This window comes from Megalops cyprinoides, chromosome 21 (genome assembly GCF_013368585.1).
Source record: "Megalops cyprinoides isolate fMegCyp1 chromosome 21, fMegCyp1.pri, whole genome shotgun sequence".
In the NCBI taxonomy this organism is placed as follows: domain Eukaryota; kingdom Metazoa; phylum Chordata; class Actinopteri; order Elopiformes; family Megalopidae; genus Megalops; species Megalops cyprinoides.
The window spans coordinates 2,627,108-2,646,822 of record NC_050603.1 but is presented as its reverse complement, the minus strand read 5'-3'; the positions used below and the strand labels follow the sequence as shown (position 1 = coordinate 2,646,822).

The 19,715-nt window shown below is 50.3% G+C and overlaps 2 protein-coding genes and 1 non-coding gene across 3 annotated transcripts; all 3 read right to left on the bottom strand.

Moving 5' to 3' along the window:
* Window positions 1-267: 267 nt before the first annotated feature.
* Window positions 268-12,281, bottom strand: LOC118769062 (phostensin-like). The gene is made up of 7 exons (XM_036516073.1): window positions 11,832-12,281; window positions 10,615-10,859; window positions 9,988-10,137; window positions 9,708-9,888; window positions 8,036-9,338; window positions 689-914; window positions 268-581 (listed from the first exon to the last, which is right to left on the bottom strand). The coding sequence occupies exons 1-7, from the start codon at window positions 12,179-12,181 to the stop codon at window positions 562-564; spliced, it is 2,475 nt and encodes an 824-aa protein (XP_036371966.1). The 5' UTR covers window positions 12,182-12,281; the 3' UTR covers window positions 268-561.
* Window positions 12,282-15,045: 2,764 nt separating this feature from the next.
* On the bottom strand, window positions 15,046-19,567 carry nrm (nurim). The gene is made up of 4 exons (XM_036515880.1): window positions 19,396-19,567; window positions 18,524-18,717; window positions 17,805-17,981; window positions 15,046-17,195 (listed from the first exon to the last, which is right to left on the bottom strand). Exons 1-4 carry the CDS (start codon window positions 19,553-19,555, stop codon window positions 16,893-16,895), a joined length of 834 nt encoding a protein of 277 aa, XP_036371773.1. The 5' UTR covers window positions 19,556-19,567; the 3' UTR covers window positions 15,046-16,892.
* trnak-cuu lies at window positions 18,851-18,923 on the bottom strand. Its single transcript has one exon. It is a non-coding gene; the product is annotated as a tRNA-Lys (tRNA).
* Window positions 19,568-19,715: the final 148 nt, after the last annotated feature.

Here is a 19,715-nt window from a genome sequence, read left to right as displayed (position 1 = left end):
GGGATGCTGTCCATGAATTTTAACCCAGTATCTTCAAACTGGCAGAATATGAGGCCATTTTGAGGCCAGTGCTTTCATTTTGTGAACTTTAAAAACAAGGACTCAAGATAAATCTTTCTGGATCCAACACTGCAAAGCATTTTCCATCTTGATGTGTATGAACCAATGAGAAGATGCTGTTCTCCATACGTCATGCTCTGATTGGTTCAGTTCAGTGAGCCACTGAAAGCACATAATAGTTCTAGAGTTCAGAATGCTCACTCTCCCATCACAACTGGCCAGACAGGAAGTGTGTAGATCCAAAGCCCACACTTTGCCATACATTAATTATTCCATAACTGCGCATAACCTGAGAAGAGAAACTCTCAGCTGCGTGATAAAAATGGGTAAAAAGGAAATGATCTAAAAACAAATATTGACACGAACGTACACCCTAACATACAGAGAAACTTTATGACACATACATTAATGAAAACCATTGAAAGGAAAGACATTTAAAAACACTAATTTCTTTTGAGAAATTAATTTCTCACTGAGGAATTTGGCAGGATGACTGTCCGCTTATCGTCGACAGGACTCATCTAAGGATAAAGGGAAAAAAACAGACAAGTGTTATATGTAAATGTTAAAATTGTAATTGGTATATATGTTTTATGTGTCAGTGACGGTGTGATCAGGGGATACTGACCCACTTTCAGCATTCTGCCTGATTTAGACCCCAGAATCCTGCTGCCCCCTGACATAAACGCTCCTTTCTCCTCTTCCTCATCCTCGTCTTCTTCCTCTCCCTCCCTCTCCTCCCTGTCTCCGTCAGCGCCTGACTGGGCGGGGCAGGGGAGGGAGGCCAGCAGGGAGCTCTCTGATGGGTATTCACACACCCGCTCCAGCTTTGCCTCGTCAAAGCACACCTTCACCTGCAGGGGGCGACAGAGAGCAAGCTTATTCATCTTCATCTACAAAGTCAAATAGACACATTCACACAAGCAATAACACATGCATAAGGAACACACACACACACACACACACACTCACCAAGCAGACACATACACACTCATACACTGAGACGTATGTTAGAGCACATGTAAACTCACACTGATTAATTCATCTTTATCGTACATTAAAACTGCAGAAAAAGCTTAATGCAATTTATAGCTTAATGCTTATTTATTTAAAACTAATGAACTGGACACTTTAGTACATTAACATTGCACTGAGAGAGGGGTTAATACAGTATATACACACTGACTGACTGGACTCTACAGTACATTAACACTGCACTGAGAGAGAGGTTAATACAGTATATACACACTGACTGAACACTACAGTACATTAACACTGCACTGAGAGAGGGGAGAGAGAGACAGAGAGTGACAGAGAGAGGATAGACTAACTGAGTAAAGGCACAGCAGGCTAATCTCCTAACTGAAGTGATTAACCCAGGCCAAGCCAGCAGGGGAAAGAGAGACAGAGAGAGAGAGAGAAGGTTAGAGAGACAGAATCAGGAAGATGGTTGATTCCTGAAAGTTTAAAGGGCGCCTAAGACCATCTGAGGGCCAGACGGTCAGTAGTTTTCCACGATTATTAAAAATATATGTAGCTGAAGCCTGGAGCTGGATCTTGAATTTACTGAAAATATACACTGAAGCAGCTGGAGCATAGAATTTTAATGTGAAGATAACTGGATACTACGTAAAACATAAGACCTAATTGACACTGGTTCCACCAAGAAATAAAGTAATTTTGCTTTTTCCGCAGTCTGTACCCAAATAAGACCCAAAGTGCCATAGGGCAGAGGTACGGAAGAGAGAGACAGAGAGAGGGAGGAAGGCATAGAGGGGTAGAGCGATAGAGAGAGACAGGAGTACATAGGTAGAGGGAAAGAGAGAGAGAGAGACAGCAGGGGATATAAGACCTACAGCAGGGAGCAAGAAAGCACAAAGTCACCCCCCACTGCGAAATGATTCCAGACCCAGAGGATCATGGGTAATCTGACGTCAATCTCTCTCAAGGGCACTGGGAGTGGTGGCGGTGCCGGAGTGGGGGTGGGGGGTAGCGGCAGTTAGGTCACATGACCACACGTGGGCAGGTCACTGCAGAGCGGAGCCCCGCTGAGAGCAGCATCTCCCCAGGGTGCTGCAATCCTGCCGAATCCTGAGGTGTCCGTAAATAATCAGAGACGGAAGAGGGTGCCGCCTGCCCCCGCTGAGTGGGCCTCTTTCCGCCGAATAAACCCGTCCTGTTACATAACGAAGGCTTTTTCCTGGCTCTGTGCACTGAAGGGCAGCTCTGGTGATGCAACAGGCATTACAGGGCTGTGAACAACAAGGGGTGACCGTGTCTGACCATGTCTGACCGTGTGTGACCGTGTCTGACAATGTCTGACTGTGTGTGACTGTGTCTGACCATTTCTGACTGTGTATGACCGTGTCTGAACGTGTATGACCGTGTCTGAACGTGTCTGACCATTTCTGACTGTGTATGACCGTGTCTGACTGTGTATGACCATGTATGACCATGTATGACCATGTCACAATGTTCACTGTAAATCAGGTCTGCCATGGTAATGCTTCTCATGCAAATGGTCGTTTTCATAAAGTTAAAAAAAATACAAAAACTGCATTCCGTTGTGTTGAATGGCATCCTCAGCCCTGCCCCTAACTTTTTCCCTCCTTGTCGTTTGACACCCCCCATTCGGTCACCTTGCAGAACAGCCTGCGAAATCCCCCCCCCCTCCCAAAATCACACCAGCTGTGTGACCCTGATGGGGAAGCACAGTGTGACAGTCACGGCTGTGATGAGCTATCAGCCGCAGGCAAACCTCGGTATGAGAAACTGTTAGGATTCAAAGACGTCAAACCCCAAAATCTCCCTTTCTCACAGTGAAGTGCTGCCACACTGTACAGCCAACCTGAAACCATTTATGTTGGGCTCAATGTGTCGTCTGTTCATGGAAAACATGGAAAAATCGTGCACTCAGTAGGAATTATCTGCAATGGTAAAATTCGGTAAAGTTTTTATGGCATGTGACTGGCACCAGATAGGTGTTATAAACACGTAAAACTGTCAGAACTAACAGGCTCCTGAGTGACTCCCTCAAGGAGACTCTCATCTTTAGTGCGGGCTGAGCACTACGGCACGGCTTCAATCCCAGCTGTCGTCTGCTGTTAATGACCGGGAGCAAACTGGCTTTGCACCCCTGAGGATAGGAGTGGGTAGGACTGAGTTTCCTCATCCCACTGCTTTCAGGCACTCTGCGATTTTTCATACGCTTGCGATTTGCCTGGACGACGTCAGTGAAGCATCTGACTCCCACCGCGCTGTGGTTCCCTGTGTGACTTGCAGTGTGAAAAACGGCTGTTACTTGCATGTGTGAAATGCGTTTTTCTCGCTTCAGTGCTTTTACGTGGCTACAGAGGCTGCAGTGAGACAAACCTAGCTTACAGTCAGTAACTCCAAACAGGGCTGCAGAAAGGAGAAAAAAGCATAACTCTGCGGTACATTGTTACACCCCTTCCCCTCTCTCTCTCTCTCTCTCTCTCTCTCAGCCTGCTTCTCTCTTTCTGTCAGAGGAAGTGAGACAGTGTGAATGAGGAAGTGGGCGTGTTTGTCAGCTTTGTGCTGGAGAAGTAGAGAGACGCCCGGGCCGACCAACTCAGGTCAGCAAACTGAAGTCCCCCTGCCTTCTCAGAAAGCCTCCTCCTCTTAAGTCTCCTCTTCCCCTATTCCATTTATCTCTTTCACTCCGTAAACGATACTCCTACCATTACAGGTGTCTGTCTAGCTCCGACTCTAACTGAGAGAGGCACAGGGGCTCTCTCTCCCTTCACTGTAATGCTCTGTTGTACCCTGGAGCAAGACGCATAGCCTGAACTGCTTTGTTAAATATCCAGCTGTACAAATCAATGTACATTACCCATGTTACGCAAGACTCCGTGGATAAAGACATCTGAAGATCAAACTAGTAATGATAATAATGACATTTCCCTACATACACATCACACCTGTGTTGGTACATATTATTTTCCTTCATCTGATTTCACGGTCTTACCCGGAGAGGAAAAGTCCACATGTCCCAAGGCAGGGCTGAAAGTGCTGATCTTGTGACTGCACACACGTGCCTTATCTGTTACACCCTTAAACAGACATAGTGCTGATCAGGTGACCAGAGCTCCAAACTTCATTAGACTTTACTGTAATAGACCAGGGCCTGAATGTCACTGTGGGGACACTTCCTGTGGGCTGGCCCTTTAAGGGGAGTTTAGCGGAACACTGGGAGGGTATCCATAGCGATGGAAGTCTGAAGCTAAAGGGACCTCAGAATGGGTGGGGCCGCACTGTGCTGTCAATCACTGAACCAATCAAAAGACTTTGCCCTATGTAGCAAAATGCTATTATTGATTGAAATAAAAAAGTGACATATGTGAATACCCTCCTTTGTAATAAAAGGAGTTTCAAAACTGAGGCTTTATTAAAAGTTATTTCCATGACCGCTTTCCTGTTTGAAATTCACTACAGTGTAGAGGAACATATTTAAATATATGCAGTTGTCTTCTGCTCTCTGTCAGATCTAATGAATGACCATGTCACACTGTTAATCCACATACAGAGTTCATAAAAGTAATGTAAGACGCAGAGAATGGTTAGACAGGTGGCCGTTAGGTTCCATTGATTACAGTTTTCCTGTGACAATCACAAATGTCACATATACGTTTTCTCAGTTAGCACGAAACTGCAGAAAAAAAGCTACATAGGAAATCCTGTGATGTTGGTGTGCTCTGCTCACCACCCTGCAACAAGCTGCTTGCGTGATAAGGGCTCTTGATGCTCGGACTGAAAGGGAAGTCAGTGACCTCAATTTTGACCTCATGCAATAGTCATGCAACACTTATAGCATTTGAAAGACACACCGAAAATCGCACTTCTACATCAAAGAAGAGCTGGCAAGCTGAACCCAAAGTGTCAGTTAGCTAGCCATGGTAAATAAAGGCTTACTTGCTGGCTGGGTGATTTGTGCACTTTGCAGACAGCAGTTTAATACTGACAGTGGTCATGCAGGATCAATCCAACACCCTCAGTGATTCCCGTACTTCAAACCTGGATCAATGGATGCATCATAACCAGGGGAAAGCACATCAGAGATATGCAGAAGTTCTGGAATGGGTGTTCCTGGGAAATATAGTATGGTAGCAGTTTGTGTCTGCAACTACATGCAGATTGTGAGTTTCATCACTCAGCTCTGGACCTGGTGGCTGCGGGCTTGAATCCTAGAAGGAACACAGCTGTCTCACTCATAAGCGAGGTGCTGTTCCTCGATCTCAACAGCCAGCATCCAGCTGTAAAACTACATAGCAAAATGCACACTGTGTATCACAGTAGGTTCCCCTGCATGCAGACAGAAAGAGGGCTCATGTCAAGGCATGGAAACAAGACTGCCCCTTCCCTGGTTCCATCACCCAGTACAAAACCGATTCACATCCGGTACGAGACCTCAGGTCCTGTGCATGACTGGCACATTCACGGTCCTTTTTTGCCTGATTTCAGTAAATAAATTCTCAATTGCTTCAAACGACGTCATCAGACACAGAGTCGCGTGTTTGCTGCCCGCTCGGCACAGCGGCACGCCTTCCTAACGCCGGGGGCGTGTTCTGTCCCCACTCCCTGCAGAGCGCCCACTGCAGGCACACGCCGTGCTGCTCAACGGCTTTAAATCGCTGGTGCAACACTGGTACACTGAGCACAAAACAGCAGGAGGGAAAAGCGAAGCAGGCAGGCGGTTCGCGTTCGTGCAGAAGCCACAGACAGCCGGAGTGAAAGCGGGGGGGGGGGGGGGGGGGGGGGGTTTGTTTCTGCCGCGCTGACTTCCTGTCCTCGTCTCTGCGAGAGCGCCGTGTGCCCTCGAAACACCGGGCCTCTCCTGTGACGGTGTGTGTGTGAGACTGAACACGGTGCGCAACCAAACCAGAAATACCGGGGTTCGAGCCGTCACTCGGGGGGGGGGTGGTAAGGGGAAGGGGGCTGGGGAGACTGTGGGGAGATGAAGGTGGGCAGAGAAATGCAGGGACACTCCGGGTAAAGACAGGAGGAGTAAGCCTGAGACACAGCGAGTTAGCGCCTATCAGACACAGCAGGGGAAAGAGAGAGAGATGGATGGAGAGAGAGGGGAAGAAAACCATTGCCAGAGAGAAAGACAGAGAGAAGTAGGAGAGAGAGATGAGAGAAAGAAAAGGAGAGAGGGGGGGGAAGTACAACAGGAGAGACAGAGAAAAGCTGAGCTGGCAGTTTTATCTTAAATTCCAGCAGAATCTGATACATTTACTAGGTCAGGGTGTTGCATTCATTCATAAACTCTTGCAAAATACTATTCAGAGCAGAATTTACTGTAGTGAGCGTGAACTTTAACTGGGCCTCTCTTCAGTAGTGTAAAAGGACCTCTGTGCACACATTGAATGTAGTGTAATCTCTTAAAGCCATGTCTTGGTTAGACGCTTTTAGTGAATGAACTCTTCAAAGGCCTTTGTAAATAAGGTCTATGACAAACAGGACCTGAAGGAGGGAATCACTATTGTGATATAAATCATATAACTATTGCAATGACAGTTGGTCACATTCTCCATAAAATATTTTAGGCGTAGAAATAGAAAAACCTGCAGATACTCTTATAATGAAAGCACAGATTCATATCAAGTCACTGACATGAATATTGTTGTCATTTCATATTCTTTGAATCATTCCCAATGCACCACCATTGTTATCAAAATGCTTCAGCAGCAATCAAGATTAAAGCACAATGGTGCACAGTAAACCATTTAGTTATGATCACTACACAAGACAGGGCAGCACATAGGCTGCCATAAAACCATAAAGCCATAAAGCCATAAAGCTGTAATGTCAGGAGTTTATCTGGCACACAGTAACGTAAGGCTGACAGTCTGCTACTGTAACTGACGAGGAGGGGCTGTTTATTCCCCTTAAAAACAGAATGTTCTAGAAGCCTTTTGACAGCTGGGAGCCTTCCCTGTCAAATTCTGCACAGCTGTAACAGTAGCAGCTATGGGGTCGCAGAGGGGCGAACTGCACCCCCAGACGGACCTCAGTGCACCCCCAGTTATCTCCTTATATCCCAATGTCTACATACTGTTTATGGCTTTTTGTGCACCCCCATGGATTGCAGCTGCAACCCTCTGTATTTTCTCCTTGTGCCGAGCCTGAACAGTAATGTCAGTACTGTCCTGAGTCTCGCACTGAGAAGGGAACCGTTAACGGTGTCTTAAGGAGGCAGCCATGTTTTCCGAGATTCAACCGCGGCGCACATTTCAGTGACCTCTCCCTGAAGCTGATATCTTTTTAATCAAGCACAGCTTCCTGTATCTGTCTGTCTGCAGGTTACGGGCAGAGAGTGTGACTTTGAGCTCGCAGATTTGGGGCAGGAGGTGAGAACTGCAGCTGACAGAAAAAAAAAACTCCGAAATGGAAATTGCCTCAAATTACCTACAAACCATGTGATGGTAGCTGTGTCTTATCTGAAACTTCCTCTACATCACTGATGCGTATACACTACTGATGTGTATGTGTTACTCTTAAAGCATTAGGAATATATCCACTTACATCATTCCAGTAAACCTATTAAAAATCAATATTGATTTTTGATATTATTTCAAATGATTTTTTCACCCATTTGACTCTCTGGAAACTGCAATCAGATTATCTGAAGGCACACATGCACATATATATATGTGCACACATACACATGCAGACAAATGCACGCACAAATAATCACTTGCACACAGACACACAAATGTACACACACACACACACACGCACCCTGACATGCATACTCACACAGATGAAAAGCTTAAAGAAGTTGATTTTTGTACTGATATGGAATCATGCTGAAATAGAGAATGCTTCAGGGTGTATGCAGAGGAAGGGAAATATTATGGCCTGTACCAGAGTAAGAGCAGTTATGTACCTTTAGACAACTTTTACACAACCTTTACACAACCTTTACAACAGGAACGCCAGGTGCTGTACTCACCCCTTTGGGGGTCCCTCTGTGCTTGACCAGGCAGGACCTCTCCAGAGTCTGATAGCCCCCGATCACCTCGATCTCGTCCGCCGTGGGGTACCTCTTCTTGCTCCCCTCCCCCATCCCGTTGGGGGTTGCAGTCTGGGTTTGGGGGGGTGCTTTGGTTGCCGCGGACGCCGCCGCTGGCCCCGCCCCTCCGGCCGCCCTGCGGGGAGTGATGGTGATGGTGTGACCCCTCTTCCCCTGCCCCCCCGCCGCAGGCCTGAGGGAGAACAGGGCGGCAGAGGGGGAGGGGGAGGGCAGGGTGCTGCCCTGTTCTGTGTTTTTGGGAGCGTTCTCGGGCGGGAGCGCGGATCTGGGGGTGACAGTGAAGGATCGGGGCGGCTGGCTCTGATTGGCTGGGGGCTGTCTGGCCGCAGTCTTCTGGCTGCGCGGTTGGTGCGGCTGCGGCGTTCTCAGGGCCTGCGCCTGCGTCCGCTCGTCCTCCCGCGGCTCCGCCGGCTGCTCCGCCGGCCGTTCCCCCGCCGTCGCGTTAGCCCTGCCTCCCCGCGGTGCCCGCCCGCCCTGCCTCGCCTGTCTTGCTTCCTCCTCCCGCAGTCTGAGCTGCTCCAGCTGCTGCTGCACCGTTCGCATGGCCGGGGGCTCGTCCGCCACCGCCGCTCCGTCCCCCCGCGCGCCCCTGATCTCCGTCCCCGGCTCCTGCAGACAGCTGCGTTTCAGTTCCTGCAGCTGTGGCTCCGGCCTACGCTGCTGCTGCTGCTCCTCTTCCTGCGCCTCCTGTTGCACCTCCCGCTGCGCCTCCTCCTCCCGTGGCCGCAGGTGCAGGCACTGCGCTGGCGACTCCGCCTTCCTCCCGCCGAACGACCCTGCCGTCCGCGACCCGGCCGCCGCCCGCAGGTTGTAAATCCGGCTCATGTCGACGGGGGAGGGAAGGAGAGGCGGAGAGGGCGAGAGAGAGGGAGAGGCCGCGGGGGAGGGCGAGAGAGAGGGAGGCCTATACCGCCACTCGCTGCTGTCCTTCTCCGGCGACTCTTCCTCGCGGCCGCGGCCTTCCTCCCCTCCTCCGGGTGCGTCCTGTCTTTGCCGCTCCGCGGGCTCTATCTGCCCCTCATCGCGTTGTCCCGGTGAGGGCGGACTGTGGGGACAGGTGGCAGGCAGCTCCGAGGCTGTGTCTTCCTCCTCTGAGGCCGAGAGCGATCGCGACAGAGAGGCAGGAAGCCGGGGGCCGGGGAGCGGTGAGCCAGCTTCCTGTGTGACGCTGCAGAGACTGTCTGTGACTGACGGAGGCCCTTCCTCTCCTACTTTGGCTCTCTCTCTCTCCTCCCCCTCTCTCTCTCTCTCCTCCCCCTCTCTCTCTTTCTCCTCCCACTCTCTCTCTTTTTCCTCCACCCCTTCCTCTTCCTGTTTCTCTCTCTCCTCCGCCTCTTCCCCTTCCTCTCTCTCTCCCTCTTTTGGGCTCTTTTCAGGGACGTCACTTTCTCTCTCCACCAATCCCTCTTTCTTTTCACCGTCTCTATCCCCTTCTCTCTCTTTCTCTCTCTCCCTCTCCCTCTGCCTTATCTTTTCCCGCAGTGACTCGATCCGGGTCAGAGGTCGCCCGGCCCTCCAGCTGTTCCTCCTCTCCACCACTGTCCCGCCCTCTCCTTCCCCCACTCCCTCCTGGCCCCGCCCTGTCCCGCACCTTCCCTCCGGCCCCACCTCCACCCCGTAGAAAGGGGTGCGGGGGATCTGAATTTCATACTCCGTCTTGGGGCAGGCGGCTTTGACGGAGAACAGCCTGGGGGTGATGGGGTGGCCCTCGCTGTCCCTGGGCGGGTTCGTCGGAGAGTAGGATTGCTCCTCTTTCTCCCGCCCTTCCTGTTCTGCGTGTTGGAGAGCATCTCCCGCACGGCCTGACTCGCCTCCTCCATCAGTGCGCGTGTGCAAGTGTGCGTGTGCGTGTGTGTGACTCTCCCTCGCACCCTCGCGCTCCCTCTCTCGGTCCCACACAGTCTCCTCTGCAGCCTGTGAGGGCAGGGAAGCAGGGTGCACCCGACCCCCCGTGCCGGACTGGTCCGCACCCCCAGGCGGGTCTCTGCTCCTTTTCGCGGGGTGGTGCCAGGTCTGGCCGTCTGTAGAGTTTCTACCCTCAGAGCACAGATCAGGGCTCTCTCGCTCTTTAGGGATGAAAGCTCTGTCTCTCCCACCCTGGGCAAGATTTGAGCTCTCTGAGGAGAATGGCAGCGTGGGTTTGATTGCCGTTTTCTCCTCCCCTCCTTTGTCTTCCCATCCCTCCCCCTCCATTACCACGCCCGTCTCTCTGCCCCTCATCCTCTCTCTCTCCCTCCCCTCCTGCCGGACGGGCACTCGCCGAGCGAACCCGATGCCCTCCGTGTTTCTGACCGAGGCGACAGTGAAGCCCTCCTCTCTCTCCTTCTCTTTCACCGGCTCCCTCACCCTGTCCCCGCCCCTCTCCGTCTTGTCCCCGCCCCTTTCTGTCCTGTTCCCGCCCCTCTCTCCCTCTCTCACTGTCACAGACTCCACCCCCCTCTCCATCTCCCTCCCTGCATCTCTTGCCACGCCTCTCTTTGCATGAGGTCTCCTCTCACCCCCTGTTTCCCCCTCTCTCCCTCTCCCCCTGTAACTCCTCTCCTCTTCGTCCCCCGTGCCCTGGCCGTGGCCCCCCGGTCCCCTCTCGGGACCCTCCCTCCCTGGGCCGTCCTGCTCGAGGGTGGCGACCTCCCTGCCGCCGCTCGGTCTCTGCCCCGCCCTGCGATCAGCGATCCTCCGTTCCGCCACGCCCCTCTCTTCCTGCCCCTCCTCTCGCGTCCTGTTCTCCCGCCCCCGAATGACCCTATCGGAGAAGCTGAAGGAGCGTTTCGGCACCCCCCTGAGCACGGCCCCTCTCCCCTCCTCCCCTCCCTCACTCTCCTTTTGGCTGCCCCCCTCCCCCTCCTCCTCCCCGCCCGGCCTGGGGCCTTCCCCCTCTCTGGCGGGGCAGATGAAGCAGTCAGTGCTTTTGGAGCGTGATGGGGGTTTGGGGTGTTGCCCAAATTTGCTCAGCAGCTGGCTGACCCTCCCCCCAGCCTCCGCCGAGCCCCTCCCCTCCGGGGCTGACTCCCTCCCATCCCCCCTCCCCTCCTTCTCCGCTTCCCCCTCTCTCTCCCTCTGCGGTTTGAGCCATGCCCCGCCCTCTTTGACTCGCCCCCAGTCTCTCTCCCTCTCCTCCCTCACCCGCTCCGCCCTCCTCTCCCTCCACCCCTCGCTCCCTCTCTCCCCCTCTCCCTCCCTTTCCCTGCAGGGCCCCCTGGCAGCCACGCCCCTGTCCTCTGAGCTGGCAGAGGGTTTAATGATCAGTACCTCCGACGCCCTGATCTCCGTCACGCTGCCCCCGCCCACCAGGAGCTCCCTCAGATCCATCCTCATCCCTCGCTTCTCCTCCTGCGCCTCCTGCTCCTCCCTCTCCCTCCCCGCATCCCTCTCTCCCCTCCTCCTCTCCTCCCGCTCTGCGGGTCGGTCCTGCTCGATGATAATGATATTCTCGGCCCGAATGGTTCTGAGGCAGGGCACCAGAGGCAGGGGGAAGAGAGAGGCGGACGAGTCCCCCTCTTTCTCCATCCTCTCGTCCTCTTTCCTCCCCTTCGGGGCGTCCGAGTCCCTCTCCCTCTCCCTCCCCATCACTCTGTCCGTCCCTTTCTGCTCCCTCCTGCCTGTTTCCCTGCCTGCTCCCGCCTCTCCTTCTCTCTCTCTGTTCCCTCGTTCAGGCCCTTTATCCCTGCCTCTCTCTCCACCCCTCCCCTTCCCTCTCTCCCTCTCCAGGGCCGGCTCCCTGACGCTCTCCCCCTCTCTCCTCTCCTTCCACCTGCACTGGGAGCGGACGAACGGGTTTTGGCGGACCGGGCAGATGGTCTCCGAGGAGACGGGGCCCTGCGGTTCCTCGCTGGGCCTGTCGGAGCCACGCCGCGCCTCGCCCCTGCTCCCCGGCGCCTCCTCCCTCTCCCTCGTTCCGCCTCCCTCCTGCTTCTCTCGCCTCCGCTGGATGATGCCCCGCTTCCAGGCCGGCATGCTGGCCAGCCTCTCCTCCTCCTCACGCTCCTTCCTCTCTCTCTCCTCCTCCTCCTTCCTCTTCCGCTCCAGAAGCATCTGCTTCCATTCCGGCAGAGAGGAGACGGACATCCCAGCAGCGGAAGGACAGATGGAGGGAGGGAGGACAGGCAGACGCGTGGAACGGCTTTCCGATTTCTCTCTCTCACTTCGGGCCGCTTGTCCGCTCGCCTTCACTTTATTTCCCGGTGGCCGAGTCCTGTTAAGGTGAGGAAAACACCACAGGTTAAGACAGCATTAATTTATTTAACTTAATATTAACGTATGAACGTTCATCCTTGCAGAATGTTTTTTTGTGTTAAACTTAGTGAAACAAATGTATGAGTTAGTCGACTTTCAGTTCTGTGGTATTATACAAAAATTTTGAGTAGAAAAAGAAAAAATAAACGATTAAATCTGTCGGTCAAGGAAAAAGACGCTGCGGTTAGACTGAAAACGGGTCTTACGCAGGAAATGGGTTTTGGCATGCTTAGCTGTGCTCGGAACAGAAATGAGCAATGACTGATGTCATCGCTATCTTGCTGAGTTAACGGACGCTTCAGAAAGCTACTGCTATTCGTAGAAAAAGGAAGATTGCCATAATTGTAGTCGTACGACTTTCCAGGAACCTCTTAGGGGCGAATAATTGCACATGAGGACACTTCCCGTTGGCGAATAATTGCAAACGTGAATCCGTCAGACAGCCGTGGTGGGCGACTACAAACAGACCGCCCATGACATCACTTCGGGAGGGTGCTGGCCAATCACGGTGGTGCTTTCAGAAATCTTCCACACTTCTCTGTCCCATCTTAATTATGGATTAAGTATCTTAAAGACGTTTTCTACTTTTTTTCGTCTATTGTGCAGTTTTTTCAACATGGCACGACCCAGAAACCTTAGGCTACGTATGGAATTTCACTAAATAGTGTTTGCCCGATGTCAGACATAACGCATGCAGGCGACAGTCCGCGCACTCGCCAAGAAATATGAGGTAGCTGTATATCTGAAACTACACACTTGAGGTAATCGAACAGCAATTTCCCATTCATATTACTTTGCGTTTAGATAAAAAGTGCATCATAGCAATGTAGAACTGCTATAGAAAAAAATCGCCTGAGGTTTTGCTCTCCTCATTTCGCATGCTTTCCTGGTGAAATCAGAAATACGAGGTTTTTACGTTTCCACAACTGCAGGTTTGACTTTTTAAATGATCAATATCCAAAATCATCGTGCTGTCCGGAGCATGACAGTGGCCTACCTTTCTTTTTTGCTGCTTGTATAAACCGTTACTTTTTCCTCGGTCGCGTAACAGGGCTCAGATTTCCAAAAGACGCATATTTTGACTTGTTGCCATTAAGCCAACTCACTCACTTCCATTGCTTGTATAATCTTTTTTTTTTCTCCTTCGGGACGAAATACAAATTCTAACTTGAAATGCAGTCGCTGAATGGCGCGTGTGACTAGCCTCTCTAAACTGCAGTAAAAACAGGGAGATTGAGATTCTAACAATCCAGACGAAATGACTCCATTCCAGTGATCGGAAACTTGCTCTCAGGCGGAGGGGAAAGGGGGGAGGGAGAGAGGAAGAGTCCTTCAACTACATATTGATTTTTTTCCTGTTCCATTTTCTCTAAATTATAGCCGAAGTGGTTTTGCAGCGGCCAGATCACACACATTCTGCCGTCGCTTAAATTTAGGCAGGCTTTCTTTGCTGTAAAATAAAACAATGGCTTTTCCGCAGACCAACGCATAGAGTAAAAAGCTTCTAAATATACTAGCTCTCTAAAAACGGCTATAAAATTCTGAAGCGACCCACCTCTATGCGCGCACATATGTGGTTGTTGAACTAATCAAAGGAAATGACATTTATCCAGTGGGTCAATCCGACGGTGGTGTGACAGCCCACGGAATTAGGGTGCAGAGAGAGAGGGAGTTCTACCGTTCTGTCTACAGTTTATTGCCCAAGTATTTGGCGTTCTCCCACTCACCCAAGTCGTAGACTTTATAAATTTTGCAGAAGTAACTTTTTTTAGGGGTTAGCGAAGAAGTGCATCTTTTCCAGGTCGGGACGCAGTCGCGAGCTCTTGTCCGTGGGCGTCTCGTGGCCCCGACTCGCAGGATTTCGTCCCGTGCTGTGACTCTGACCCGCATAAGCTTCTTTCCAGCCGATCGTTGAAATGTCACCGTCAAAAAGAGCAGTTTAAAAAGCTGCAACAGTTTGTTTCGTTAATTAAGGTCTGCGTGAATCTTTGCGTAAACCGAAAACACTTCCATTAGTAGTAAATATTCCCCCGCTTCAGCGCAATTCGCCGCTAATCCGATAATAACATTAAATTCCCTTAGGGGGTTAGCGGCACACACCATATTGCTAACTCCCAGGAACTAAGAAAAGACGTTTAAATAAGGCATCCGTCTGCCAGTCCCCCTTCCCTTCGTCTTCCCTCCCTCCCTCTTTTTTACGAGGATGGGAGAGCGGAGGAGACGGGGGGAGAGACAGAGCCGCGAACGCGCTATACTGACGGGCATAGGTGCGAGTTACCCGAGGTAAACGCCCTAAACCTGCTCTCCCCCCCGCAGGCATTAAAGGCCGGTTTTGGAAATTCTCCAAGAGCATTTGGACGCACCACGAGGATGCAGCAAATCAAACAGCAGCGTGATACCACTTTATAAAGCAAGTTTTGTATTTTTAAGTTATTTAATATTTAATAACATATACTTGTACAAATCAGCATAGTAGGCTACATCACACAGAAATACATATTTTAAATGGATATATTTTACATGTTCTATTGTTTTTATACCGTCCGCATTTCTTATTTTTTAATCGAATATTTGTTCATTTAGCAACTCTTGACTAAAAGATTGAGAACACAGAAAACACACCTGTATCAGGCTTGCTTTTTTATTTAAAACAATAGTATATTTTCTTTGCAATAAAAATAATATGATATGTGGCACTTAAACTTGTATAAAAATATTTTCAGTGTAACTACCAGTTTAACACTCTTGGTAAAAACCCGTGTTCAGCAGTTAAACTGTTAAACACTTCTAACTGTACAGCCACGCTCCAACACCACGTTCGCTCCCTCCGAGGAGTTAACACTTAGCGGAGAAGCAATTTAACACTGCTGCGATCACGCGTGATTCGGCGTATTCAAGTTTACAACAATGATTATTAAAAAAGGAAATGAAGGCATTACAATCAGGGGTTACAGTGTTGGTCCGTACAACAGTGCAACACATTCAATTCCACACGTCTACCCTCGGCGACTTTCTGTTCCTCAGTTTTCCGGTTCACCGCGCTGCCGGGAACACACCGGCCGAGGGACAGACAGCGGCCGTGTTTTCCATCACTGAGCTCGACGCGCCGGACACTGCCTGGCCCGGCCTCGTCACGTGACGCCGCTCAGCCAATCAGAGTTCAGCGCTCCGAGCTGGACAGAGGGAGTCGGGTCCTGACCGGCAGACGGGATCGGTGAGGGGGCTCACGCCAGGGCGAGGAAGGGAGAGAGAAAAGTGAGGAGAAGAGAGAAACAAGCTCACAAAGCAGACAAAAGGCACGTAGATAGAGTAAAATAGGGGATGGTACTGGGGGAACAGGAGGCGTGAAAAAGAGGAATCAAAGGGCAAGGCAAAAAAAACCTTAACCTGATTTCAACATTGCCTCCGTGCCTATTAACCTTCCCCTTTACGTTAAAAAGACATACCCTTACACCACTAACAACACATCTGAACCAGCCATCCAATGACTAAGTTCACTGAATTGTGCATGATTATTTAAAATTCAAACACAATGTACAAAAGTTTCCAGAGCAAAAACATTCTCACTTCAGTTATCATGATCATAAATGATAATGACAACTGATAAATTATCATGAACTTCCAAACACAAAGGAGCGGTTCGTGGGACGCTGTCAGTGAAGAATGGCACTGTAGCAACAGTGGCAGTATTCCAGTTGGTTGAGAAATACACATCAACCCATCTGAGCAGCCAATAGCATCTCTTAATCACACCAAACCAGAAGCACTGCGCTTTACTACGAATTCAAAGCCTTCATGAGCATCTATGCAGGACATCCTGAACCAGTCAGAGACGAATTTGTTGATATATTTTTTCACACAGGGCCAGTTTAAGAGAAGCACGCAAATCTCTGCTCCCTTCCTCCTCCTTCTATGGTTTTTGGACTGGCCATTACCTTAAATTAGTTGATGACTGACTGCTGGCCTATGGCTGTTACAAAATTGTGCAGATGCCAGTAACTAAAAATTAGCTCACAAATGGGGCATATTGCTTGTCTGTTTCTGGTTTGGACGTCTTCACAGCTCCACACATAATTGGATTCATAATTAAGATCGACAATCAGGAACAATTGGGCACTGTGTCTGAAACTGCAAATTGTCCGGCACAGCACAGTAGACACCTTGTTCTCAATGACTTACGATCAACACACTCGCCTCTGATTGGGCCAGAAGCTCAGCTCTGGAGAGCCATTGGCCCAGACATAAATGTGGAACCCAACGTGCCCCTTTTTGGAGTGAATGAGGCCCAGCTCAACAGATGCGTCTCTTTGGTGCTGAATGATTCTGTCCACATGTGCAGAAGGAAATCTAATCCTCCCTCATTTTCAGGTTTTCTGCTGGGCCGACAGCCTTCTGCTGCTAATTTAATATCATAATAATTTCTCCTAAAAATAAAGCAGAAGCAACAGCCACATGGCAAGTTAAGAAAAGCAGCATTCAGTCTGAGGTTTGCCCTTTGCATTGAAAGCAAGCAGGTCTGTCCTCAGGTAGGGAAGACTAGGGCTTAATCCTTTTTGTGGTTGTTGGCCTCAGTGCTGCCCTCCTGTGGCAGTGTGAAGAGGTGCAGCTTGCTGTGCAGCTGGACGCTCAGGTACTCGCAGTCCTGCTTGTCCAGGGAGTGCCCCAGCGCCAGGTAGGCGGACAGGCCTCCCGCCAGGAGCAGCCGGTCGAGCGGCATGGTGGGGAGGAGCCACAGAACCACGGCCAGCTCCACGCACACGGGGTGACGCAGGTGGGCGTACAGCCGCTGGGCTCGGGGCGACTTCAGGGAGAGGGGGTCCCCCAAACCCAGACACTCATAGTACACCTGAGGAAAGGGAAGGGAGTGGAGAGGGAGGGGAAAAGGAGATTACTGACTGTTATCATTATTATTATTATTATTACTGCAGTATGAGGGAGAGAAAAAGAAAAGAAAGATGCTCTGTTTTTGATGAGGACTGTCAAGGTATATAACGGAAGTATATTGATACATCGCTGCTCTGTAGAGTTATATATTTTATCATCTATTACTTTTACCATATTTACTGTAGTGAAGTTGACGCCTATTTATGAATTTCATTCCCAAAAAAAAGTGATTTTAAAAAAAAAATTTTTTGGCTACTTTGAAGAATCTGAATTATAAGATAGGTAAGTGTGTGTAAATTCTTGACTGGTACAGCACACAAGTGTTTCTCAGTCCTGCTCCTGGAGGCCCACTGTCCTGCATATCTTCTGTCTATCCTTGCTCCAAACACACCTGATTAGTGTGATTAACATGCTCTTCATTAAATCAGGTGTGCTCAGCTAATCAAAAGTGCCACGGATGAGTTCAGTCAGGTAGGCAGAGCAGGGGGCCCCCAGGTGCAGGATTGAGAATCAGCGCTGTACACGCGCGTAAAGACGCGCTCTGAGCGCCGGCTCAGGCGGCTGCGCTCACCTGTTTGATGCCCAGCAGCTCGGGATAGTCGAAAATCAGCAGTATGCTGCAGATGATGGCCCAGCACAGGAAATGCACCGTGAAACACAGCAGCGGAAACCACGTATCCCACGGTGCACTGCTCACAGACCACAGGCAGGGGGCGCTGGTCACGGGCTGCCAGAAGCGCATCAGCACCTGAGACCACAAATCAGAGAGGAAAGGGAGGGTGACTAAGGGTATTATGCTGACTGCTCTGGCATGAAACCACATCTCTCTGGTCCACACTTATCTTTGTACTAATGTTTTTTTCTGTGGTTGCTCTCACAATGAGATGGCAACCATGGCCAATGATGACGAAAAAAAAAACAAAGACTGGTCTTCTACAGCTTCATTACATTACATTACATTATTGTCAGATGCTGTTATCCAGAGCGACTTACATGGGTTAAAATTTTTATCTATTTATATGTGAGGGTATATACTGAGGTGGTTGTGGGTTAAGTGCCTTGCCCAAGGGTACAACAACAGTGTCCCAGGTGGAAATTGAACAAACAACCTATTGGTTATGAGCCCTGCTCCTTACCTCTACACCACACCGCTGCCCAGTAGGCTTCTAACCAATGTCTGACTTCCTTAGCTTACACATGCAAGAGCCTGTGAATTTATTAGTTACCTAAACCATCTGAATAAAGTAGACAAATGCCAGCGCACACACAGATACACACACACACACTTACCTGGAGGGCCAGGGCGGTGGCGGAGCAGTAGAAGGCCCGGTTCAGCACCCCCAGAACAGACTGACAGGCGCGCTTGATGGGGCCCCAGGCCAGCAGGCTGTGCTGGGCTGCGAAAAGAGTCAGTAGCCCCAGGTCCACACCAGCAGCCCTTAGCACTGTGCTGTCCCGCAACGCCTCGGCCCAGGACACTGAGTCTGAGAGACACACAGGCGTTCCTCCGCTTCAGCATGGCCGTTTTCACGTTTTACTATCAACACGTTTTTGTTACGTGGCCATAGATCGACCATTCATAACCGATGCATCCACAGAAAGTAAAAACACTGACGCCGCCCAACGTGGGGCTCGAACCCACGACCCTGAGATTAAGAGTCTCATGCTCTACCGACTGAGCTAGCCGGGCGCTGCTATGCTAGCTTTCATACGCGCTTAGAAATCGCGCCAAGTTCAAACTCAACCGTACAACATACAGTGAATGCGAACGATATTATACCCGCTTAAATTAGTTTTAGTCTTCATTCTGTTAATCTATGGAGGTTTCCAGCTTCCTATCAAAGACAGCAGTGGGTGTCGGTTGTCCGCAAGATAACCATACCAAAGAGCCACCTAAGGTTACTCCCTGAAGTCATGCCAGTTTAGTGACGCAAACGTTATCCGAATAAAGTTGATATAAAAAAGATAATGCATGTAGACGAAAACAAAAAAAGTGATTTGACAGCTTGCTAGCATGCGCCTTGGCCAGCGTGCAACTATTATGAACAAAGTAGTGATTCATCAAAACAATGATAGACGCTCTTAAGACATTTTACCGGTTAGAAAGTTTTGCTACAGTCAGTCATTAAGGAAGCGCCTTCTGACAACTTTCTCGCACTCACCCCGACACAGCGGTGGGCCTCCGGTGATGTTGTGGTAAATTGCTCGAAAAGAGACGAAGCGGACAAACTCAGCACCGGTGCCGAAGACGAAGACGAAGTTCAGCAGCGCCAAAGCGCAGATCGCCAAGTTATGGGCTGAGAAAGACGCCATTTCACACATAAAGAGACACACACGCACTCAGATGCTTCCGGGTAGGACGGGGCTGTGCAGCTACACATACGAAACACGGGGGGTCGCTGTTACGTCGGCCGCTGACAATTCATGAACAGTTTTGTAAAGTATGTATAATATTAATTTACCTGAAATTATTTAAGGTCTC